At 49.8% G+C, this 25633-nt stretch overlaps 2 protein-coding genes across 4 annotated transcripts in view; one reads left to right on the forward strand and one right to left on the reverse strand.

Annotated features, from left to right (window-relative positions):
* Positions 1-14075, reverse strand: part of SAMD4B (sterile alpha motif domain containing 4B) — a 49596-nt gene extending 35521 nt beyond the window's left edge. The window contains exons 1-2 of one of the 2 annotated variants that reach the window (XM_074386374.1): positions 13906-14063; positions 8150-8251 (exon numbers count right to left, since the gene is read on the reverse strand). The gene's annotated coding sequence lies outside the window, so the exon portion shown is untranslated. Of the gene's footprint in view, positions 1-8149; positions 8252-13905 lie in introns of both variants that reach the window. The other variant, XM_039466470.2, reaches the window with a different exon arrangement.
* Positions 14076-14495: 420 nt separating this feature from the next.
* GMFG (glia maturation factor gamma) lies at positions 14496-24952 on the forward strand. Of its 2 annotated transcripts, none has more exons than XM_010330967.3 (7): positions 14496-14987; positions 18836-18932; positions 19060-19109; positions 19435-19484; positions 22784-22866; positions 23374-23447; positions 24764-24952. In XM_010330967.3, exons 1-7 carry the CDS (start codon positions 14985-14987, stop codon positions 24833-24835), a joined length of 429 nt encoding a protein of 142 aa, XP_010329269.1. In that variant the 5' UTR covers positions 14496-14984; the 3' UTR covers positions 24836-24952. The 2 variants fall into 2 exon arrangements, with proteins under 2 accessions (XP_010329269.1, XP_003943182.1); XM_003943133.4 differs by lacking the exon at positions 14496-14987 and adding an exon at positions 18291-18420.
* Positions 24953-25633: the final 681 nt, after the last annotated feature.

Here is a 25633-nt window from a genome sequence, read left to right on the forward strand (position 1 = left end):
GTTCAAGTGATTCTCCTGCCTCAGCCTCCCGAGTAGCTGGGACTACAGGCATGTGCCACCACACCTGGCTAATTTTGTATTTTTAGTAGAGATGGAGTTTCTCCATGTTGGTCAGGCTGGTGTTGAACTCCTGACCTCAGATGATCTACCCACCTCAGCCTCCCAAAGCGCTGGGATTACAGGCGTGAGCCACTGTGCCTGGCCCAGCAATTTCTTTCAAAGGGGAAATCAGATGTCACCTTGCTGACCTAAAATTCTCCAATGACTTCCAATTGCACTTAAGTAAAATCTAAACAAGGTCAGGTGTGGTGGCTCCCGCCTGTAATCCCAACACTTTGGGAGGCCAAGGCGGGTGGATCACTTGAGGTCAGGAGTTTGAGACCAGCCTGGCCAAAGTGGTGTAACTCTATCTCTACTAAAAATACAAAAATTGGGCCGGGCGCAGTGGCTCAAGCCTGTAATCCCAGCACTTTGGGAGGCCGAGGCGAGTGGATCACGAGGTCAAGAGATCGAGACCATCCTGGTGTACATGGTGAAACCCCGTCTCTACTAAAAAATACAAAAAATAAGCTGGGCATGGTGGCGCGTGCCTGTAATCCCAACTACTCGGGAGGCTGAGGCAGGAGAATTGCCTGAACCCAGGAGGCGGAGGTTGTGGTGAGCTGAGATCGCGCCATTGCATTCCAGCCTGGGTAACAAGAGCGAAACTCCATCTCGGAAAAAAAACAAAACAAAAAAAATACAAAAATTGGCCGGGCATGCTAGCGTATGCCTGTAATCATAGCGACTTGCGGGGGCTGAGGCACGAGAATTGCTTGAAGCTGGGGGGCAGAGGGTGCAGTGAGCCAAGACTGCACCCTGCACTCCAGCCTGGGTGACAGAGCAAGACTCTGTCTCAAAAAAAAAACCTAAATGAATTCCAAACTTCTTAACTTGGCCTACAGAGCCCTATAGGACTCCTGTGGCTTCTCCAAGCTCATCTTGTACCAAATTCTTTCTTGTCAGTGGAATACTCTTTTGCTAGAGACTGGCTCCTACTTGTCATTCAGGTCTCAGCACACTGTCATTTCCTCAGAGAGAGCTTCCCTGACCATCCAATCTCAGGTGTTTCTCCTCCAATTATATTAACACTATTTCATTCCTTTTATGTAATTTGACACCCTCAGGTATCATCTTATTTATGCTTCTCTTGTCCGACCAAAATGCAAGCTATACAATCAGCCAGTGCCTACAACAGTGCCTGATACATAGAAAAATGCTCAATATTTATTTAGTGAATAAATAAATAGCTACAAAAGATGAATGTGGAAGCCACACTTGGGAAAGTGTGGGGGGAAAGAAGATAGTCCTGGGGGGAAAGAAGATAGAAGGAACAGCCCACAGGATGGCAAAGGCTTTGGAAACCTTGAGGAAAAAAAAAAAAAAAATTGAAGGCACTGAGGAGATTCCCCCTGGGGAAGAGAAGACTCAAGAGGAATGGCATAAATGACTTTGAATATCTGAAGAGGTAGCACACAGAAGAGGAACTATATTTGTTCTTTTGCTCTAGAGGAGAAAAGCAGGGTAGATGACTCTAAGGGAGTCACAACATGGGATATGGGAAATGCTGAAAGTCAAGAAAATTCAGTTCTAGTCCTGCCCCAAGTCATGGATTCACTTTGATCTTGGGGCTAGTCTGTTCTCTTCTCTAGAGTGTGGGATAAGGAGCTGGACTGGGTGTAACACGACTAATAGGTTTTACCTTACACTAACTCCAACTGATTGGCAGTGGCTGCCTGGTGCACCGTGATGAGAAGAATCCTGAAGAAATTAATGGGAATATCCATCAATGGGGAACTATTAACAAACTGGGGCAGATCCCACAGTGTACGATATAACATATCTACTAAAAACATGCCTAATGTGGCCAGGCAAGGTGGCTCACTCCTGTAATCCTAGCACTTTGGGAGGCTGAGGCAGGTGGATCACTTGAGGTCAGGAGTTGGAGACCCACGTGGCCAACATGGTAAAACTCCATCTCTACTAAAAACACAAAAATTAGCTGGGTGTGGTGGCTAGCGCCTGTAGTCCCAGCTGCTTGGGAAGCTGAGGCAGGAGAATCACTTGAACCCAGGAGGCAGAGGTTGCAGTGAGCTGTGATTAAACCACTGTACTCTAGCCTGGGTGACAGAGCAAGACTCCATCTTAAAGAAAGAAAAAGAAAACAAAAAAAACAAAACAAAAAAAACCCAAGCTATATACAATGTTTCATCTGTAACTACTTAGAGGGATGTCCATAAGCTACATAGTAACAGGTACGTAGTAACATGTACAATATAATGTCTTTTTTTTTGAGATGGAGTTTCACTCTTATTGCCCTGGCTGGAGCACAATGGTGCGATGTTGGCTCACCTGAACCTCAGCCTCCCAAGTTCAAGTGATTCTCCTGCCTCAGCCTCCTGGGTAGCTGGGATTACAGGCATGTGTCACCCTGCCCGGCTAATTTTATATTTTTAGTAGAGATGGGTTTTCTCCATGTTGGTCAGACTGGTTCAGGTGATCCACCCGCCTCAGCCTCCCAAAGTACTGGGATTACAGGCGTGAGCCACTGCACCTGGCCAATATAATGCCATTTTCGTGATTTCAAAAAGCCACCTACAAAACCCCTTATGTATTTTATATATGAATATCTATGTTTGTATGTGTATAAATGTATAGAAGAATACACCCCAGGCTGCTAACACTATCTTGGAGAAACAGGGGAATTATTAACACGATCTTTATATAACTTTGTACTATTTCACTAGTTGCAAATGAATACATATTACTTTTGTAATTTTTGAGAACAAATTTAATTAAAAACAATTTTAAGGCAGCATACTTCCTGACTCAGGGAGAAACAGTGCTGTGATTAATTATCAATGTTTGCCCTGGATGCAGGGTGGATGAGTGGTAGCTCACGCGCCTAAAAAAATCAGTTTTCCTTCCCAGCTCCAGCATTTTGTGGCTTGAGGAGGCAGTCCCAAGGAGGCAGCAGCTGCCTCAACATAAGGAAGAATTTTAAAATAACGCATCTGTCCAAGAATGGAACTGGCTGCCATGTGGGGAGGTAATGAGCTCCCTGGCTGCTGGAAGTGGTCAAGCGGAGGCTGGATGAACATCCCTTGGGAGTGGGAGGGATTCCTTCACTGGGTGGCAACTCATAAGATAGAAGGACATGTTACTATTTCAGAGGGAACATTTGTGACGGGAGGTTTGATATGCCAACAGCATTTACAGCAAAAAAACGACCAAATCCACAAACAGACCAAAGTTGTGCACACTCTTTCCCATAAATTCTTTTACTGGGTTGTTACAGCACTGTACCCCGCCAATCCTGCCCAAATGAGCTGCTGACTAAACATTAATCCAGCTTTCCCCCCCAGGCCAAATGCAAGAAGCAAAGCTTTACTGGGACTATGGTGAGCTAGAAAGTCCACACCCGGTCTAAAGGGAGAAGTCACTATCTAGCTCTCATCAGCTTACTATGAAGGAATGTGGGTCTAGTATTGTTAGGTCTTAGTATTTTCTTTTTCCCTAAAGAGGAGCTAGATATTTGGATTTTAAAGTAAATTCCCCCCCTTTTTTAAATATGGGAAATGAACCACATTAAAACAACAGTGAACTACGACACAGAACAACATACACCTGTGGTCCTTGGAACAGCTAAGCACAAGCTAGAAAAAGACCAGAAGTCTGCTAACTATTCCTCCCTTGGGCTTGTTTTTTTTTTTCCTTTGAGACGAAGTTTCACTCTTGTTGTCCAGGCTGGAGTGCAATGGCGCAATCTTGGCTCATCGCAACCACTGCCTCCCAGGTTCAACTGATTCTCCTGCCTTACCTCCCAAGTAGCTGGGCTTACAGGCATGTGCCACCACACCCGGCTAATTTTTTGTATTTTCAGTAGAGATGGGGGTTTCCTCATGTTGGTCAGGCTGGTCTTGAACTCCTGACCTCAGGTGATCTGTCCGCCGTGGCCTCCCAAAATGCAGGGATTACAGGTGTGAGCCACAGCGCCCGGCCTAGGGCCTCTCTGGTTTATACCTTCAAGCCACCCCAATGCTCAGGGAACATGACCTGTGGAGAAGATCTAGTGATGGAGGATGATTTTGACAGTCCTCAGTAAACACCGGAGGCTTTAGTGAAACAGTTACTTTGAAGATTTCATTGCTAAAAAAAAAGTCATCCCTGAAGGAAGGGTTCCTATGCCCTCTGGATGAGAGAAGGATGCTTTGTGTTTGGTCTGGATGTTAACTGGAGAGGACTGGATGGCCTTCTTCCATTAAAGGGCCAGAAGCTCCCTGCTATCATCTATTCCATTTGCTTGGCTGCGGTGAGACAGGGAGACCTGGGTGAGGCATCTCACTATGGCAGCATCTAACTGTAAAGGGCCAGAGGCTCCCTGCTATCATCTATTCCATTTGCTTGGCTGCGGTGAGAGAGGGAGACCTGGGTGAGACATCTCACTATGGCAGCATCTAACTAATGAATTCTGGTAGATTTGCCTGCCAAATATCCATTTCTATCTTCTAGTATCAACACCCTGGGTTCCCCCTGGAGAAGGAACTGTCTTTCTTGGCTCCAGAAGTGGACACAGGGTTAACCCTGGCCAAGGATAGTCCTCTCTGGATTTTTGCTGGAATTCCTAAGGAGAATAAGTTCTTGGTTAGGGTTGCTCAGATTATACATCATTTCATGATGTTACTGGTTGCCACCTCTTCTATTTTATGGTGGAAGCCTGCTTCAGAATGAAACTAACAGATGACAGCAGAGTCAAGAGATCGGGAAGAAGGAAGGGTAGATCTGTTCACTTGATCTGAAACCTAGATCCAGCTAGCCTGAAGCCTCCCCCTTGTGGCCCACTCTTTTCAGTTACACAGATGAATAAATTCCTTTTTGGCTTAGGCCGGTTTGAGTTGAGTTTCAGTTAAAACTGAAAGAGACTTGATAATTCCCATGCAAGAGAGAATTCACCAATGGTCTGGTCTCTGCCCTCCTATGATCAAAAATGACTCCCTAGCTTTAATGAAAGACACAAGAGGGGAACCTCTAGCACAAAAGTCTCTCTGACAGCCCAGCAATATTGCTGCCATACTTGAAGCAGCAGCCCCTACCAACACCAGAGGTGGGAAATGAAGCTAACAAAATAGCTAAGGGGGCTGGGCGCAATGGCTCACACCTGTAATCCCAGGACTTTGGGAGGCCCGGGCGGGCAGATTGCTTGAGCTCAGGAGTTTTGAGACCAGCCTAGGCAAGACAGTGAAACCCTGTCTCTACGAAAATACAAAAAAGTTAGCTGGACATGGTGGTATGCACCTGTAATCCCACCTACTTGGGAGGCGGAGGCAGAAGAATCGCTTGAGACTAGGAGGCAGAGGTTGCAGTCAGCCAAGATCGTGCCACTGCACTCCAGCCTGGGCAACAGAGTAAAACCCTACCTCAATTAAAAAAACAAAACAAAACAAAACAAAACAAAAAACTAAAGTTTCTAAACCAGCTTGGGTAACATGGCAAAATCCCATCTCTACAAAAAAAACCCACAAATTCCAAAAATTAGCTGGGCATGGTGGTGTGCACCTGTAGTCCCAGCTACTCAGGAGGCTGAGGTGGGAGGATCACTTGTTTTGGAGGTCAAGGCTGCAGTGAGCTGAGATCCCTGCACTCCCACTTGGGTGACAGACAGACCCTCCCGAAAAAAGAAAAAAGAAAGGGGGAAAAAAAATAAAGAGCTAACATGTTCCAGGTCAAACTACCCTCTGGGCTTCTTCCCTGGTCCCAAAAAGTGAGAAAAGGCCCATTTGCTCATAAACAGCACCTCTGGAGGCCAGCTCTCTTCATCCAGAAGCAGCATAGTGGAGTCAGTCAGACCTGGCTTAAATCCTGGCTCTCCTGCTATACTTAATTTGCTTTATTGACTTTTGGCAAGTAACTCTGTTTCTTCCTCAGTGAAGCTGGCTATAAGAATTAAATGAAACAATGTTTTTAAGAATACCTAGCATGAGGCTCAACTCCCATACTTCATTACAATAGCAAGCATGATGCTTAGCATGTCTTCATACATCATAAATTGTCAGGCCCTTTGCTAACAGTTTTCCATGGATAAGCACATTTGATCCCAAAAACTCTATTTGAAAAATATATTGCACACACATGATATGTGATCATCCTCATTTTACAGATGGAGAAACTGAAGTACAGAGAACATAAGTCACTTTGCCCAAGACTGTACACTAAGCTGAGATTTTCAAGGCCAGGCAGTCTGGCTTCAGAGGTCTTGCTTGCTCTTAATAATGCAACAAGGCTGGGCATGGTGGCTCACACCTGTAATCCCAGCACTTTGGGAGGCTGAGGTGGGCAGATCACTTGAGCCCAGGAGTTTGAGACCAGTCTGGGCAATATGGTGGAAGTTGGGCCTAAGGCCCTTGAATATAATAAGGGCCCAGCATCTCTGGATAAATAAGTGGATCCCGTCTGCCTTCTTACCCACTCCTAGTTCTTTCACAACATGACCTAGGCCTTTGAGGAACTCATACTTCATTAGCAAGATAATAGCCTAGTTACCTAGGGTTAACTCACCATCCTAATCTGAGAAGAGACTGTCAGAAGCCAAGGGAGCCCAACTTCTCTTATAAAAACCGTTACTTCCAGAAACGCCTGAAATATGTACACAAAATATATATACTACTGCATTAGCAAAGAATGAGCTTTTTGTATGAATGGTCCTGGGGAAGGGAGGAAGATGGGGGGAGAAGCCAGGCAGGGCCTCCTGGAAGATACACACAGTACAGGGAGCTCTGGGAAACTCTGGAATAGAGGGAAAGCTAGTGTTCTTTCTCCCACTCCTAGATGTGTTGACACTCCTTCCCCCTGAAAAGTTTATCCTCTGCTCCTTTTCCCTTCTTTACATTTTCCTCTCACTTAGGAATGTAATCAACTCCTGTAGATTCAATTATCACCTCTCTGTGGACAACTGAGACATTTTTTGAGTCATCTTTGACTTCTTCCATTTCCCAAAGACCCAGTCATCAGATCTTGATACTTCTTTTATAAAAAATGTCAGCTAAACATGCCTTCCTTACCGTTCCTCAAAACCAAGTGGCTCTAGAACCAGACTGCCGGGTTGGAAACATAAGCCTGCCACTTACTACCTGTGTAATTTTGGGCAAGTGATTTCACCTGGTTGTGCCTGTTTTGTCATCTGTAACGTGGATTTAATATCAGCACCTACTGAGGAGGACGACAAAAAATAATAGTGCCTACTCTCATAGAGTTGTAAGGCATAAATGACTTGGCTATTATCATTATCCTAGATTTCTCTCTTTCTCTAATCCCATCATCAAGTTCTGTTTTCTCTACACCCAAAATATACCTGCTTCTCTCCATCTTCACTACCACCAGCCTCACATTCACGTTGCCATTTCTCATCTGGACAAATGGACTGCCTCCTAACTTGCCTCCCTGATTCCTCTCCTGACCCTCTGTTTTCCTCCCAGAAACCAAAGTGAGCTTTCTAAAAAAAAATTAATCTGATCATGTTGCTGTCTTGCTTTTAAAAACTCCTTTCTAATGGTTTCCCAATCCCCTTAAAAGAAAATGGAAACTCCAGCAGGGCGCGGTAGCTCATGCCTGTAATTCCAGCACTTTGGGAGGTCGAGGCTGGTGGATCACAAGGTCAGTTATTCCAGACCAGTCTGACCAACATGGTGAAACCCCATCTTCACTAAAAATACAAAAATTAGCTGGACGTGGTGGCACGTGCCTGCAATCCCAGCTACTCAGGAGGCTGAGGCAGAAGAATAGCTTGACCTAGGAAGCAGGGGTTGCAGTGAGCCGAGATCGTGCCATTGCACTCCACCCTGGGCGACAGAGCAAGACTCTGTCTCAAACAAAACAAAACAAAAAAAGAAAATGGAAACTCCTTACTATGGCCCTTAGGCCCCAACTGATCTGGCTTCTGTCAAGCTTTCCAACCCCTTGCCTCTCTCCCTCTCTTAGGCTTTAGCCACACTGGTCCTTGCTATTCCCTGAACACATCTCAGGGCTTTTGCACCTGCTGACCTCCCTGCCTGAACTGCTCTTACCCAGATCATCACAAGGTTGGTTCCTGCTCATCCAACAGATCTGTGCTCACCTGGGCCCCATTCTGCCTCATTTCCCCAGTAGGAAGGAGTCTGCGATATCATCATCAAGAGACGTTTCTTCAAAGGCTGCAGCTCTTCCAAAAACATCTAGACTGTAAGATCCACAAGAAGGGAAGACTGTAGCTATATTATGCTACATCTCCAATTCCTAGCATATCACCTGGTATATAACAGGCCCTCAATAAATATCCGTGATAAATTTCCCCACCTTGCAAGCAGTCCTTTTTCTGCAAGTAACAATGCTTAGATTAGAATGTTCCACTCCCAGATCTTCCCACAACAGGTGCCCTCTCATCTTTCTGGTTATCAGGCTCAACTGTCACCTCCCAAAAGAGGTCTCTTCTGATCCCCGTGTCTACAGTGGTCACTCCCACCCTCTCTTTGACACTGTTTTATTTCCTTCATAGCATGAATCACACTCTGATTTCTTTGTGTTTCCTCCCTCCATCAGAATATAAATTCCATGAATTTCAGGACCTTGACTGTTTTATTCACTGTTCTATCTCCAGCACCTAGAACAGTGCCTCCACACATTGTTTAATGAATGAGTGCCGGCTGGAGACATTTGAGACCTGCATACTCCATACACTGTGGTTCTGTAACTCACCCTTAACCAGCTTCTATTCAACAAGTTTACACTAAAACAAAACAAAACTCCACTCACAGCAACCCTACTTAACTCTCTTCCAAAGTTGTGTGTCTTGGAAACCTAAAGCTGAGGTGAGGGTATTAGCCAGTAGTCCTGGATTCTGCTGCCCTGAGGCCACCACCAAGCGAGGCTGATCACCTCATAACACCTGTGACATCCCAAAGTAAAGTGTAGTTGGGTCAGACCAGCCATAAACTCTCTCTAGACCCAAGAATCACAGAGCAGAGAATGATTGGGGCTGGGGGACAGTGAGGAGGGAGACTGCCATCAAGGCTCAGAAAGTTCATGGGATAGAATCACAGGCCTATTTGGCTCAGCAAGCCAGAGACTGAGTTGCAGGGTACAGAACCCAAAATATGTCTCTAAGGATCTTCTGGCATAATCTCACATCTATTCAGGGATGAAACTATTTTCAAACTGGGACTCTCAAGAAAGAGTTCTTTCCACTAAGGCTTTCCAAGGAGATAGGGTTAAAACCCGGGGCTGCTAAGGACCATTTTTGTCACCCAAAGCAGAAGCTTGTTGAGGCTAAAGCTAACTCAGTGGAGAAATGGGAGGAGATGACTAAGAAAATTATTTGAACACCTGGATGCAGCTAGGTCTGAAGCCAACGCAGCTCTGTACTTTTCAGTAGCAAGAGCCAATTAATTCCCCGCTTTTCTGATTAAAGCACTTTGAGCTAAGGTTCTATCACTTTATGATATGATATATTAAGGTTCTATCACTTTATGAGTTCTGGCTGATATGAGGTCTTTTTGGTTGCTGTTGTTAACATTGCACTTATGGGCAAGGCATTGTTCTAAGTACTTTACGTGTATTAACTTACTTAATTCTCCTAACAATTCTATGACTCTAAGTAGAGTAACATTATTTCCTTCATTTTTTTAGCTGTGGAAACTAAAAGACCAGAGAGGTTAAGCCTCCTGTCCTAGGGCACAAAACTGGTGAGTGATAATGTGGGATGCAAATCCTGTCCAGAACCAGGGTCCGCATACCTAACTACTACTGCCCCATTGCAGCCAAACCTAACTTAACTAAAAATCCAACTTTTTGACCCAAGGCATTACCATCTTAGAATGGACAGTGCCCACAGACCTATTAATTTTACCTGTCCTTAATCTCATCATATACAAAATAAGGATAATGGTAGTTTACCTACCTCATAGGGTTCCTATGAATACATGTAAAGCGCTTAAGCAGTGCCTGGCAGTTAGGAAGCATTCAAAAGCCAGTTGTCGTTATTATTATTCTCTGCAGGCCACTAAAGCACAGGTGGCAAATACAATGCAAATGGAGGAAAGCTGTCTTCTTTCATCTCTATCTTTTGGGTGAAGAGACGGGATACCATGGGTGACAGATGAGGCGGCTTTCTTGTCTTTGACCCATTGCTTAAGCTGTTTCCTCTACCTGGGAGGCACCATCATTGTCCCAATGCCTGTGGAACACTACCCAGCCCAACTACCACCTTTTCTGTGAAGTCCTTCCAAATAAAAGGCTCCCTCTCACTGCTGAATTTCTACAGCATATAATTTGTACCTTGTTTTCTGCTCTGTACATGCCCAAGCCCCCTAACTGGTATTGTGAGCTCCCTGAAGGCAGGCTCCAGTGTTTACCCTGGGGCCTCTGTTTCCCCTTGTGGGCCCTAGAGAGAAACAGAATCCCTTGAAAAAAGTTGAGAGCTCTGTGGAGGTCCCACACTTATCAGCTAAGAGGGGGTTCTAAGAGAAGCCAACCAGGATGGGGTGAGGCAGGTCACCAGGCAAAGGACTTGGGGTAGCTCAGAATCAGGAAACAGCACAAAGAAAAGTCCCAAAGACAGGAGCAGGGGGAACAGGAGGAAAGGCAAAGGGTGCTGCGTGGAGAAAAGAAGGGAGCTGAGAGGAGAGGAGGGGGCAGGGAAGGTGTGCTAAACCTGCACGGGGAGTAAGATCTGAGGAACTTGGAGATTTCTGGCCAAATGCAGAAGGCAGAGCTGCTTATTCTCCAGTGATTTTCAGAGCCCACCTTGCGAGATTCAGAGAACAAGACATATCCCGTACTTTCAGAGTTCCCAGTCCAGTGAGGGTGAGTGGACAAGTAAGTATATGAAAAACTACAAGGCTGAAGGTGAGTGGTGTTCTAAGAAGTACAATGGCGGTGGAGGGGTCTTGGCAGTAAGACACAAAATGAAAAGACCTCCTGAGGGTGCCTATGTGGAGAGACGGATGGACAAGAAGAGATGGGTATGTGTGTTCAAAGAGGCAGCAATTTAAAGCAGAAGCACCAGAGGCTGGGGGGTGGGCTGGAGGAGTAGCCAGAAAGATAAAGCACTGAGGAACCTCTGAAAAGACACCATTCAAAGGTAGAATCTGAAATAACTGCTCAGAGGATGGAGTAACCTTGTGGAGAAGCCAAGACCCTTTCTAGGTAGGTAAGAAATCTTTCTGGAGGATAGGTACTTTCTAAAGGGGATTCCTAGGAAACAGGAAACTAGCAGTGGGCTGTAGCACAGAGGCATACCCTGAGGCAACTTTCAGGGAGTTTTTTGTGGGAAAAAGAGAATCCTCCTAGAGGGCACAGGTTCTCAAACTTGAGTGTGCATCAGAATTACCTCAAAATTACCAGGAGGGTTTGTTAAAACTCAGATTGCTGGGCCCTGCTCCCAGGTTTTCTAGTTCAGTAGATCTGAGTGGGACTCAATAATGTGTATTTCTAACAAATGCTGCTGCTGCTGCTGGGCCAGGAACCACACTTTGAGAACCACAGCTACAGGGGAAGGGATTCTTTGGTGAGGAGGCCCTCAAAGGGGAAAAGGAAGAAGGCTTCTGAAAGGCAAACAGGGAGACTCTTGTCTCTAACGAGGGTGTTAAGGGTCTCTCGATCACCGAAGGGAAGAGGGGTCTATGAGGATGGGACCTAAGAAAAATGGTCTGAAGAAGAAATCTTGGAGCATTGGGATTTCAAGGGGGTGGGGAAGATGTCTCTCAAGAATCTTTACAAGGAGACGTAGAGGTTCTGGGAGAACAAGTCTGGAGAATGTTGTGGGCCTCTGAAGGGATAATGGGGAAAGGGGGCCCCCTGAGAAAGGTCTCTGAGTTGACTTCAGAGGAAAGAGAATGGGGAAATGAGGGTGTAAATAGGAATTCTTAACTTAGCGGGTAAATCTGATAGGGTCCTCAATGTTCTTGGGGATGTCAGAAGTGGAATCTGAGGCAAAGTTCTGAGAAGTCTCAGGAAGTGCTGGGAGTGGGTGGCTGATGGAGGGCAATTTTGGGGGAAAATTCTCTAGAGTATGTGAAGGTGTGGTCTTCTGAGACTGGTCCTGGGTGTCCTGGAGCGGGATGACAAAGGGATTTTTTAAGGAAAAACTCTTCAGAGATCTCAGGTAAGGAGAAACCTGAGTAAAGTCTCCAGAAGAGTATATTCTGAGAGAGTGTCAGAGGCGAGGGTTTTTCAGAAAGAATTCTAGGACTTGCTCTGAGAGTTATTTTGGGGGAAATTTAGGTGTGTGAGAGGGTCTTCTACAGGGGATTCTAGAGGATTTAGGGGACCCGTGTGGGCAAGTTCAGGGAGGGAAATCTCTATCTGGAGTCAAGGGTTTTGGGGTGTCAGGAAGGTCTCCGGGAGAGATTTCAAGAACATATGTCAGGAGGGCTCCAGGGGATTGCTGGGGTCTCTAAGCTGTGTGTGTGCTGCGGGAGGGGGCGAGTCCTGAAAACCTGCATCTCCGAGGGGTCACCAAGAGAATGTTAGCGTCTTACAGGGGTCGTGAGGAGGACCTTTAGAAAATTCCCCTAAAACCGATCTGCAAGGGGGGATTCTGAGGTGTTAGCGAAGGGCAGTTTGAGGGGATCTGAAAGAGAAACCACGAGAAAACTTTTCAGCATCCTTAAACAATGTTTGGAGCGTGTGATGTGGAGGACTGGAAAAGATGTGGGGTATGTAAAAGGGGTTTTGGAAGAGCCTTTTGGAATGAGGTTGAGAGTCCTCTGGAGATTTCGGGCAATAGCTGAGAGTTTTAGAATGAGAGGGGGTGGGGAAGGGGGTTCTGGGGAAGATCGTTGGGCTACATGAGAGTGATCTCTAGGGCATTTCAGGGTGTTTAAGCGGGGGGAGGGTTGGGGGGGACAGGAGGCCTCTGTGAGAGACTTTTGGGATCTGTGGAAAGGTCTAGAAGAATACGTGAAGGAGGAGTGTGTACGAGGAATGGTTGAAACATGGTGGGGAGTGGAATGAGGTCTTCCAGGTAAGTTTTTGGGATTTGGGGGCATTTCAGAAAGTCTGCGAGGAAGATTTATTTTGAGGATATGGGAAGGAGATCTTCAGGGAAGACGATGGAGGGGGGGGGGGCATTCTGAAGGATTTCTGGGAGGGGGACCCAGAAATGCATGGAGTATGAGGGAAAAATCTCCAAGGAGGGTTCTGGAACTGGGTAAGCGGGAGAGAAAATTCTTAGGATCCGGGAGGGGGAAATCGGGGCGAGCCTGCGGGGTTGAGAGAGAGGGAGGGCGCCGGGGGGGGAGTTCTGGAATGGACGGGGGTCCGGAGGGGGCTTTGGGGAGGTGTGCAGGGCTCGTGAGGGAGGCTCCGGGAGCAGCCAGGAGAGCCACGCCGTGGAAGGGACGAGGGGTGGCCTCCGCGGACTATCTCTGGAGACAGGAGGAGGACGGGGGCTTCGGGGCCAAAGGGCGGGGGTCTGCGACGAAGGCTGCTGGGACCCACGAAGGGCTCGGGGAGGCCGCTCCGCGAAAGGGCTGGGCTCTGCGGGGGCCATGTGGGGCGCACACGGGGGCTCCGCAGGGTTTCCGGGGCTCTCCGAGGGGGATGTGCGGGGGGTTCTGAGGAGGGGCACCTGGCCCCTCGGTGATCCCGAGGGCGTGAGGAGGATTTCGGAGGGAAGCTTCTGCCGGGGCCCAGGAGGGAGACTGGGGACGGGCGCGGGGCTTCTCCCGTGGGCCCGGCCCCCTGAGGCCCGCGCTCCGCACCCGGCCGCCGCCGCCGCCCGCGGCTCGGGGTCCCTGAGGGGGCGGGGCCGCCCGCGCGGCCTGGGTCGCCCTGAGGGGAGCCCTGCGCGCCCTGACCCGCCGCCGCCACGCGCCGGCCCGGCTTGAGACTCACCGCCTCGGCCTTCGCCTCCGCCTCCGCCTCCGCCGCTCGGGCCTCCTCAGGCCACCGCCGCCGCCGTCGCCCCCTCTCCTGCCAGCGAGCTCCCTCCCTCCTCCCGCACCGACAGCCGCCGCCGCCGCCGCCGCCGCCGCCGCCGCCGTCGCGCTGCGTCACCGCGCCGTGCGTCACCGCCCCTGGCCCCGCCCCGACGGGGGCCGCCGCGCGCCGGCATTAGCTCACGCCCGGGTGACGAATGGCGCGCCAGCCAACGGGCGGGGAGGGCAGCCCGAAGGGCGGGAGGTGTGCGCCGAGAAAGGCGGGGTCCCGGCGAGGAGGGGAGCGACGGGGGTGGAACGGGGCCCAAGAGGCCCGCCCTCTCCTCAGCGGGATTGGTCGGACGTGGGGGTGACGGGCAGTCGGCCAGGCCTGGGGTTCGGGGCTGGGGGGGCGGGGCAGGGGCGGGGCGCGCGCGGCGTTGCCCAGGGCGACGGGTCCGGTGGCGCCTGGGATTGGGCCTCCAGGCCCGCAGGGGGCAGGCTCGCGCGCGTCCACCCCCAGCGTCCTAGAGCGAAGTCACAGTTCCTGATTCTGGCGTTCCAGGCTTCCTTTTCCCCGCCCCTCGGGTGGCCTTCCCCACCCAGAGCTGTCCTCGGTGGGCGTCTGCACTCGGGCTGCTGGGGATTCGGCTTTCTCGTTGCGGTGTTCTGAGTCGGCCGCTTCCTCTCTCGGATGGGAATGACGAGGCGAGATCTAGCCTTTAGGGTGGGAAGAGAAGGCACCGAAAGCGCTCGGGATGGAGGAGGCCGTCAATAAACGGGAGTCGTTGCTATGACTTTGGTTGTGATCTGCGCGTTCCACAAACTGTCCTGGGTCCGGATGAACTAATTAGAGGGGCCTGCGTTCAGAAGGCTCTCGGTGACAGAGACCTGGCTTCTTACAGGCACTCAGGGAGGCAGTCGGGGTGGACGGTTGGGTTGAAGACAGGGAGGGGTGAGGAACGGGCAGAGGCCAGTTGTTTGACCACTGGAGGGAGTTTGGACTTGTCCAGAGGGCACTAGGGAGCCGCGAAGGGCTTCAAGCCGGGGAGGATCATGGTGAGTCGGGGATTTTGGAGAGATGTCTCTCTGGTTTATACATGGACAGCGGATTGGAGGGAACGAAACTGAGGGGTAGGCAGCTGGGGGCGGGGGTGGGGACGAAAGAGGGGGCTTTGCACGAGGAAGGGGAGGTAGAGCGAACGGGCCCTGAGACTGGCTGGCCATGGAGTGGAAGGCGGAGAAAAGTTCAGGACCAGGCCCTCCGGCCGGGAGATTGGGTCCCAAAGGAGAAGCAGGTTGGGAAGATACTACGCCCAGTGTGGATGCCCAGCAGAGAGGTCCAGGAGGTGCACAAACCCCGGTCTGGAGTTTAAGAGAGAAATTGAGGCTGGAGAGCAAGATTTAAGGATAGTCCAAGATGGTCACTGAGGGTGTGGGAGTTAGGGGTCTAGCCCAGGAAGGATATGAAGAATCATTGGAGACAGGGACTGACTAGAACCCTGAAATGGGAAGGCAGGATTTGAGCAAAGGAGTTCACACTGTCGATGAATATTGAGAAGGGCAGCTAGAGAGAGGAAAACCAGGAGAGTGTGGCATTACAGGTGCTTTGAGGAAAGGCCATTTCACCAGGGTGGGGCTATGTCACAAACCCCATCCACTACCTCCTGCATTTAAGCAACAGCTTTCACACTGTATAGAATCATAGATGCTGGTTCATTCATTTATTCAATAATATTTCTTGAGTATCTAATATGTACCAGGCTCTGCTTAAGGTACTAGAAATACAACAGACTGAGGCGGTGGCTCATGCCCGTAATCCCAGCACTTTGGGAGGCTGAGGTGGATGGATCACTTGAGGTCAGGAGTTGGAGACCAGCCTGACCAACATGGTGAAACCCTGTTTCTGCTAAAAATATAAAATTAGCGGGGCGTGGTGTCGCATGCATGCCTGTAGTCCCAGCTACATGGGAGGCTGAGGAAAATCGCTTGAACCCTGGTGGTGAAGGTTGCAGTAAGCCAAAATGGCGCCATTGCACTCCAGCCTGGGCAACAACAGCAAAACTTCATCTCAGAAGAAAGAAAGAAAGAAAGAAAGACAACCATTAACAAGGCAGACAATCCCTACCTCTTTAAAACTTACATTCCAGTTCGTGGGGACGCAAACAATAAGGAAATACAGTGTAACTTGGTGATAAGTACTACGAAGGAAAAGAAAGCAGTGGCTGGGCATGGTGACTCACACCTGTAATCTCAGCATTTTAGGAGGCCGAGGCCAGTGGATCACTTGAGGCCAGGAGTTTGAAACCAGCCTGGGCCACATAACGAGATCCTCTTTTTTTTTTTCGAGATGGAGTCTTGCTCTGTCACCCAGGCTGGAGTGCAGTGGCACGATCTTGGCTTACTGCAACCTCTGCCTCCCAGGTTCAAGTGATTCTCCTGCCTGTCTCCCGAGTAGCTGGGACTATAGGTGAGTGCCACCACGCCTGGCTAATTTTTTGTATTTTTAGTAGAGACGGGCTTTCACAGTGTTAGCCAGGATGGTCTCGATCTCCTGACCTCGTGATCCGCCTGCCTTGGCCTCCCAAAGTGTTGGGATTACAGGCGTGAGCCACCGCCTCCGACGATCCTGTCTCCATAAAAATAAAAAATGAAATTGGCCAGGAATGGAGGTGGGTGCCTATAGTCCCAGCTACCTAGGAGGCCAAGGTGGGAAGATGGCTTGAGCCCAGGAGCTGCAGGCTTCGGTGAGCTATGATTGCACCACCTGCACTGCAGCCTGGGTGACAGAATGAGACCCTGCCGCAAAAGAAAAGAAAAAGGAGAGGCATTAAGATAGAAGACATAACACTGCATGGAGGCTAAGGAGAAAGATCCAGGAGGCATGGGGATGTTGGTGGGACAGGAGTGGGAGGGAGGACAGCTGCAGAGATGTAGGGTGAAGGGGGTAGAGTCCAGTGCAGGGTCTGGGGTTTGCCCACCACGGAAGGAGGTGGCCAGTCACAGTGCGTCTAGGACTCTGAAAATTCTCTTTTGTTTGCTTTTATTTTCTCACTGAGATACATATGGTTTTTGTGTGAACTACTTTCCTTTTATTTCTTCTTTATATGACAGTCAGGACATCATATTGATTTTTTTTTTTTGAATTTATGTGTGTAAGTAGGTTATATTATCTAGGAATTTTATTTCGGGATGGGAAAAGGGGGCAGGGCAAAAACACTCAATAGAAAAAGATGGCTGGGCACGGTGGCTCACACCTGCAAGCCCAGCATTTTGGGAGGCCGAGGTGGGTGGCTCATTTGAGCCCCTCCCAGGAGCTTGAGACCAGCCTGTCCAACAGGGTGAAACCGTCCCCCGCACCCACCGCCTCTACTAAAAATACAAAAGTTAGCTGGGTGTAATGGCACGTGCCTGTAGTCCCAGCTACTCTGGAGGCTGAGGCCGGAGAAACCCTTGAACCTGGGAAGCGGAGGTTGCAGTCAGCTGACATCGCACCACTGCACTCCAGCCTGACGACAGAGTGAGATCCTGTCTCAAAAAAAAAAAGTGGGTACTAGTTTGACAGGATTGAACTCCCTTGTTACTTGTTTCAGGGCCTCATAGGCCATTGCAAGGCTAGTGAGGTTAAAAAAAAATGCAGAAAAAAATCACCATTACCCAGGTAGTTTGGGGTTGCCCCTCTGGTCCCCATTTTGCCATTGGCATAATGGGCGTCAGTCTAACCAGCAAAAGACTAAACTCCCATTTCCAGCTCTGCAATTCAAATATCTCAGATGAGGCCAAATCCAGGAAGGCTGACTGCAGGAGGGGAGGAGCAAAAGAGTTCATTTTTCGTATCTATTGCGTCTGCCATGCTGGCAGCTGTGTGAAGGTATTTATTTATTTTTATTTACTTTGATTGAGACAGAGTCTCATTCTGCTGCCCAGGCTATAGTGCAGTGGTTCGATCTCAGCTTACTGCAACCTCTGCTGCTTGGATTCAAGCGATTCTCATGCCTCAGCCTCCCCAGTAGTGGGACTACAGGCTCGCACCACCATGCTTGGATGATATTTTGTATTTTTAGTAGAGACAGGGTTTAGCCATATTGACCAGGCTGGTCTCCAACTCCTGACCTCAGGTGATCCACTTGCCTCGGCCTCCCTAAGTGCTGGCATTACAGGTGTGAACCACTACGCCTGGCCTATGTGAAGCTATTTATATCCTCACCACAATCTCAAATCAGAGAGGTGAAGTTACTTAGCTAGGGTCACATAGCAAGGCAGCTTTCGAACCCCTGGTCTGAGCAATTTCCTGACAGGTCCTGGCAGATGAGAGGAAGGAAGGAGGGGGAGGAGCCCTTGGTGACAGTTGTCCCAGCAAGGGCATAAACAGGATGTGGTGTTGGATGCAACCTTCCTCCTCCTGCACAGCCCGCTCCCCACAGCCCCGGGCCCCACCCCTACAAGACAGCGGAACTGAGAAAAGAAGAGGCCTGTGGACAGAAAAACCATGGTCAGGGGCTAGGGGTCTTGTGGGGAGTGCTGGGGCTGGGGTTGGGGTTGGGGCTTGGAGGACACCTGGGCGAAGGTCAGGCTAGGGGACCCAACTGTGGCGAACAGCCTGGCTGGGGGAAGAGAGAGATGGCGGCTTCGGGTTGAGGACCAGGAAGTGGCTCTCTTCGTTTCCTTGAGTGTCACTCAAGGTCCCCATGGAGAGGGCGGGAACCCAGCCCCTGCTCTGTACCCCAAGCTGAGTGTCCTGGTGAGGGGTACCTACTCTGAAAGGGCACCTTTTCCCGATGTTCACAAACGCATCAGATGGGCTGGCGTAATGCTCCTCTTCTTTAGTGGATGGAGCAACTGAGGTCTGGGGAAGGGGTGTGGGCCAAGGCCAGGCCATTTCAGCTCTTCCTGGGTCCCTCCGGCAGTCTGACTCCCTGGTGGTGTGCGAGGTAGACCCAGAGCTAAGAGAAAGGCTGAGGAAATTCCGCTTCCGAAAAGAGACAGACAACGCGGCCATCATAAGTGAGTGACAGCATCCCCCTTGGAAGGACGGGAGGGCAGTGGTGGGGGCAAGTTGGGAAGACTGGGCTCGTGACCCCCATGGATCGGAGAGGGGCGTGTCTAACCCCTGTGTGCCACCCCTCCCCAGTGAAGGTGGACAAAGACCGGCAGATGGTGGTGCTGGAGGAAGAATTTCAGGTGAGGGGGGCGGTGGTTGGGACTGGGTTTGTCCAGGCTGGAGTGCTATGGCCCCATTTTGGCTCACTGCGACCTCTGCCTCCTGGGATTCCAAGCAATGCTCCTGCGTCAGCCTCCCGAGTAGCTGGGATTATAGGTTCATGCCACTTCCGGCTAATTTTGTATTTTTAGTACAGACTGGGTTTCACTATGTTGGCCAGGCTGGTCTCGAACTCCTGACCTCAGGTGACCTGCCTGCCTCGGCCTCCCAAAGTGCTGGGATTACAGGTATGAGCCGCCGCACCTGGCCTCATTCTTTTTCTTTTCCCCTGTTTTCTTGCCTCAGAACATTTCCCCAGACGAGCTCAAAATGGAGTTGCCGGAGAGACAGCCCAGGTATCCTGGGGGAAGAAACGGTTGGATCAGGCCATGAGGGGAGGGGTGATGTTGGAGGAGCAGGCTGAGGAACTGCCTGAGTTCCAGCCCTATTCATGAATTTAGAATCTCTGTGTTTGGCCGGGTGAGGTGGCTCACGGCTATAATCCCAACACTTTGGGAGGCCAAGACGGGTGGATCACTTGAGGTCAGGAGTTCAAGACCAGCCTGACAACATGGTGAAACCCTGTCTCTACCAAAAATACAAAAATTAGGCTGGCATGGTGGTGTGCAACTGTAATCCCAGCTACTTGGGAGGCTGAGGCAGGAGAATGGCTTGAACCCAGGAGGCGGAGGCTGCAGTGAGCTGAGATTGGACCATTGCACTCTAGACTGGTGACATAGCAAGACTCCATCTCAACAAAAAGAATCTCTGTGTTTGAGGACGAGAGTTCATACCCTAGAACTTTTTGTTCGTACAGCAATATTTTATTGCAGAATTTTACACTGATAATTTATATATGATACTGGTTTAGAGTCTGCTTTTTTTTCTTTTTGTAAAAATTTTGTGGGGTTTTTGTCTCAACATTACACTGGCTTCATTTTGTTTTTTGAGATAGAGTCTTCCTCTGTTGCCCAGGCTGGAATGAAGTGGCCTGATCTCGGCTCACTGCAACCTCCGCCTCCTGGGTTCAAGTGATTCTCCTGCCTCAGCCTCCCAAGTCGCTGGGACTACAGGAGTGCGCCACCACATCCAGCTGAGTTTTATATTTTTAGTAGAGATGGGGTTTCGCCATGTTAGCCAGGCTGGTCTCGGACTCCTGACCTCAAGTGGTCTGCCTGCCTTGGCCTCCCAAAGTGCTGGGATTACAGGTGTGAACCACCATGCCTGGCCGAGGACCTTGTCTCTATTAAAAGGGGAAAAAATGAGTCAGGCATGGTGGCATGTGCCTGTGGTTTCAACTTCTTGGGGAGGCTGATGTGGGAGGATCACTTGAGTTCAGGAAGTAGAGGCTGCAAGTGAGCCAGGAAAGCAGTCCTGCACTCTAGCCTGGGTGATAGAGCAAGACCCTGTCTCAAAAAAACCAAAAAATTTTCCTTCATTTTCAATGTTTGGGAATACTTTAGGTAGCAAGTGAATTATTGTTATTATTATTATTGTTATTTTATTTAATAAAATTTTTAGAGGCAGGGTCTCGCTGTGTCACCCAGGCTATTGGGCAGTGCTGTGATCCATGCTCACTGCAGCCTCCAACTCCTGGGCTCAACCCGTCCTCCTGCCTCAGCCTCCCAAGTCACTGGGACTGAGGCGGCGCCACCGCCCCCTGCTAAAGGCACGACTTGGCTTTTAATGATAGGTAGAATCCTGGGCGAAGTCACATGAGCCTGGTGCTTTTTTTGGTGGAAGAGCTCTTGGACTATTTCTGTGAAAACGGGTCTTTTAAGATCATCTTGACTGAATTCATTTTGGGTGTCTAGGATTTTGATCCTCAATCCCAGACTGCAGGACTCGGCCAGGATCAGCTTTGTGGACATGTGATAATTACGCAGGGCCCCCAACCCAGAAGGGGGCCTCACACGTGGGAGTTAATGGTCACACTCTTTATAGTTTTATCTTTGAATTTCTGTTTTGTATGAAGTCAAATGGGACAATGGGCTTCACATAGATGTGCTGGGGTTTGGAGCTAGGTTCACAAGCAGCCCGCCACCCACTCTCTGCACCCACCCACCCAGTGATCACCACTGTCTTTCGGCTTCCTGTTGGTGTGGGGAGGGTCAGGGTCCAGTAGGCACCCCTTGCCTGACAAGTTACAGGGCGTTCCTGTGAGCATCTGCTCTGTCTCCTCATGCCCAAGGAGCACCACTTTAAATAGCAAATTAAAAAGGACTGGCTGAGTGCAGTGGCTCACACTTGTAATCTCAGCATTTTGGGAGGCCAAGGTGGGAGGATTGCTTGAGGCCAGGAGTTCAAGACCAGCCTGGGCAACATAACAAGACCCACCCCCCACAACCCATTTCTACTAAAATTTTTTTGTTAAAAGGCCAGGTGCACAAGTGGCTCATACCTGTAATCCCAGCACTATGGGAGGCCAAGGTGAGCAGATCATTTGAGCTTAGGAGTTCGAGGCCAGCCTGGCCAACATGGTGAAACCCCGTCTCTGCAAAAAATACAGAAAACATTAGCTGGGTGTGGTGGCATGTGCCTATAGTCCCAGCTACTTGGGGGCTGAGGCAGTAGGATCCCCTGAGCCTGGGAGGGTTGAGGCTGCAATGAGCTGAGACTACGTCACTGTATTCTAGCCTGGGTGACAAAGTGAGACCCTGTCTCAAAAAAAAAAAAAAAAAAAAAAAAATTAACTGGACATGGTGGTGTGCACCTATAGTCCCAGCTAGTCTGGAGGCTGAGATAGGAGGATCACTTGAGCCCAAGAGTTCAAGACTGCAGTGAGCTGGGATCATACCACTGCACTCCAGCCTGGGCAACAGAGTGAGGCCCTGTCTCTAATAAACAACAACAAAAGACCGTTATCAGTCTAGAGAGAGACTACAAAACAAAGGAAAACAATTTTCCTGCTTTTTGAACACGAAGCCCCACATTTTCATTTTGCAGCAGGCTTGGCAGATGATGTAGCTGTCCCTGATCACTACACTGAGGTTCTAGTGCACTGGACGGTGTCGCATAGTGGTCGAGCACCAACACTCTGGCACTGACTTTCCCAGGTTCAAATCTCTCCCCTATCCATAGAACCCGGGGCAAGTGACTTTGGGTCTCAGTTTTCCCATCTATATGATGGGGATATTAATAGCACCTATAATATAAAGTTATTGTGAGTCAAATGAGCATGATTATTGTTATTATTATTATTTAAGATGGAGTTTTGCTCTTGTTGCCCAGGCTGGAGTGCAATGGTGCGATCTCGGCTCACTGCAACCTCTGCCTCCCGATTTCAAGCAATTCTCCTGCCTCAGCCTCCTGAGTAGCTGGGATTACAGGGGCCCACCATCACACTCAGCTAATTTTTGTATTTTTAGTAGAGAAGGGGTTTCACCATGTTGGCCGGGATGGTCTCAAACTCGTGACCTCAGGTAATCCACCCGCTTCAGCCTCCCAAGGTGCCGGGATTACAGCTGTGAGCCCCGTGCCTGGCCCTATCATTATTTTTAATCATTTGTTGTGTTTGAAGTCAGTACCCTGGCTCCCAGACATCAATCCTGGGTTCTCAGACTCAGCCAACATTTCAAGGCTGTGGACTCAGGTAATGGCTGTTGAGCCTGGGCTGCAGGCCAGAGTCCTGATTGTCAATTCCCTTTCATGGTAGGTTCGTGGTTTACAGCTACAAGTATGTGCACGAGGATGGCCGAGTGTCCTACCCTTTGTGTTTCATCTTCTCCAGCCCTGTGGGTGAGACACAGCTCTATTCTCCTCAGGAGAGGGTCTTTGATTCTCTGTGGTGTGTTGTGTGTGTGTGTGAGTGCATGTGTGTGCATGTGGGTTGTGTGTGTGTTACTGTGCAAATGTGTGCAGGCACCTGTGTTAGGGTGTGAGGATGTGACAGCCTGTATGTGCCTGTGTGAGGGTATGTGTGTAATGCATGCGTGATGGGTGAGGGCACAGAAGTGGAGGTGGGGGCTCAGATTCACCAAGAGCCCACCTGTCCTCAGTCCTGGGGCCTAAGCCAACCCACCTTTTCCTTTTACCTAGAAATCCCCATCTGGCCCCTAAACCATCGCCAGAGACCCTCAGAATAACTTGACATCCCCAAGCTAACCTAGGAACTGAGTACCGTGCAGGGACCTCCTTAGAAGAGCTCCTAGGACCCCTGGAAAACAGCAGGGCCTTCAGGGCATTACTAGAGCTTTAGAGGACATGCCTGGGTCCCCACTCATTGCCCTTCTCTCTTCCACACAGGCTGCAAGCCGGAACAACAGATGATGTATGCAGGGAGTAAAAACAGGCTGGTGCAGACAGCAGAGCTCACAAAGGTTCAGCCTGGGGCGGGGCTCCACCGTGTTAGGGAGGGGTGGTCTGGGGTCCTGGGTGTGAGGGAGGAGGGGTCTGAGGGAGGACAGGCCACAGTCCTCACTGTCTCAGTTTTGTTTTTGTTTTTCCAAGTCGGAGTCTCACTCTGTCACCCAGTCTGGAGTGCAGTGGTGTGATCTCGGCTCACTGCACCCTTCACCTCCTGGGTTCAAGCGATTCTTCTGCCTCAGCCTCCCAAATAGCTGGGACTACAGGCCTGTGCCACCATGCTTGGCTAAATTTTGTATTTTTAATAGAGATGGGGTTTCTCCATATTGCCTTTTTTTGTTGTTGTTCTTTTTTCTTTCTTTTTTTTTTTGAAAAGAACTGGGTCGGCTGGGTGAAGTGGCTCAAGGCTGTAATCCCAGCACTTTGGGAGGCCAAGGTGGGCGGATCACGAGGTCAGGAGATTGAGACCATGTGGCTAACATGGTCAAACCCTGTCTCTATTTAAACAACAAGAAAAAAATGCAGGCCGGGCGCGGTGGCTCAAGCCTGTAATCCCAGCACTTTGGGAGGCCGAGGCGGGTGGATCACGAGGTTAAGAGATCGAGACCATCCTGGTCAACATGGTGAAACCCCGTCTCTATTAAAAATACAAAAAATTAGCTGGACATGGTGGCGCGTGCCTGTAATCCCAGCTACTCAGGAGGCTGAGGCAGGAGAATTGCTTGAACCCAGGAGGCGGAGGTTGCGGTGAGCCGAGATCGTGCCATTGCACTCCAGCCTGGGTAACAAGAGCGAAACTCCGTCTCAAAAAAAAAAAAAAAAAAAAAAATGCAAAAAATCAGCCGCGCATGGAGGCACATGCCTGTAGTCCCACTACTTGGGAGGCTGAGGCAGGAGAATCGCTTGAACCCAGGAGGCGGAGGTTCCACTGGGCCGAGATCATGTCACTGCACTCCAGCCTGGGTGACAGAGTGAGACTCCCTCTCAAAAATAAAGAAAAGGAACTGGGTTTCACATGGTCACCCAGGCTGGAGTGCAGTGGCACAACCTCAGCTCACTGCAACATCCCTCCCGGGTTCAAGGGATTCTCCTGCCTCAGCCACCTAAGTAGTGGGACTACAGGTGTCGACCACCACACCCGGCTAATTTTTGTATTTTTATTAGGGTCAGGGTTTCAACATGTTGGCCAGGCTGGTTTTGAACTCCTAACATCAGATGATCTACCTGCTTTGGCTTCCCAAAGTGCTAGGATTGCAGGCGTGAGCCACTGTGCCTGGCCACTGTTTCAGTTCTTGAGTGGATCATAATGTTGAGACCTCTTTCTGCCCAGGTGTTTGAAATCCGCACCACTGATGACCTCACAGAGGCCTGGCTCCAAGAAAAGTTGTCTTTCTTTCGTTGATCTCTGGGCTGAGACCTGAATTCCTGATGGCTGAGTCCTCAAGGTGATTGGGGACTTGGATTCCTAGGACCTGAACAAGGAAGACTTTAAATAAATTTAAAAAAGCAAAAACTCAGAGCTCCTCAGTTCCGACTCAGTTTCTGCCTCTCAACTGGGCTCTAGCCGACGGTTCCTGCAGTACCAGCCTTCGGCCAGCAGGGGGCGGGCTGACCTAGTGGAATGAGAGCTGGGTCCCGGGAGGGAAGGAGACCTGTTTCTTGGAAAGGGGAGGGCCTGTAGGATTTTCTTGGTGGGTGGAGGGATGGATGGGCGAGGCCTGGGTCTCCTGGAGGTATTGGGGGGAATATCTGGATCTACGGAGTGGTCACTCCCAAGGGGAACAAGTACCCCTGAGAATAAAGGAGGCAAACTGCCCCTTTTCCCTCCCCTCCCCGCCTCTGGGGGGTAGCAGGCATCACTAAATGCGACTTTTCTCCACTGAGCCCCTAGGTAGGAAGAATTGAAATGCCAAAGAGGTTTGAACGTAAATGCTTCAAGATCTCAGGAGCTGCTGGGGTGGATGGTTTGTATGGTTGGGTAGGCCTGAGGGGCCAGAGCTGGGGAAGGTGAAGTCCAGTCTGGGCCCTCAGTGGACCCCTAGGGGTGTGAGATTGAGGAGACAGGGAAGGGACACCTGCCCCCATATGAAGATTCTTCTTTTCTTTCTTCTGGCATCTCTGGACATCGAACTTTCTCAGGCTTTCTATGCCTGTCTCTGAGGGACATTGATTAAGCACCCACAGTGTACCGAGCTCTGAG

This window comes from Saimiri boliviensis, chromosome 14 (genome assembly GCF_048565385.1).
Source record: "Saimiri boliviensis isolate mSaiBol1 chromosome 14, mSaiBol1.pri, whole genome shotgun sequence".
NCBI lineage: Eukaryota > Metazoa > Chordata > Mammalia > Primates > Cebidae > Saimiri > Saimiri boliviensis.

Bases quoted from the DNA above. Each gene is read 5' to 3' on its own strand.
- GMFG (XM_010330967.3), top strand. The intron at 18,933-19,059 runs GTGAGTGACAGC...ACCCCTCCCCAG, and splicing joins AGACAACGCGGCCATCATAA to TGAAGGTGGACAAAGACCGG. The intron at 22,867-23,373 runs GTGAGACACAGC...TCTTCCACACAG, and splicing joins CATCTTCTCCAGCCCTGTGG to GCTGCAAGCCGGAACAACAG.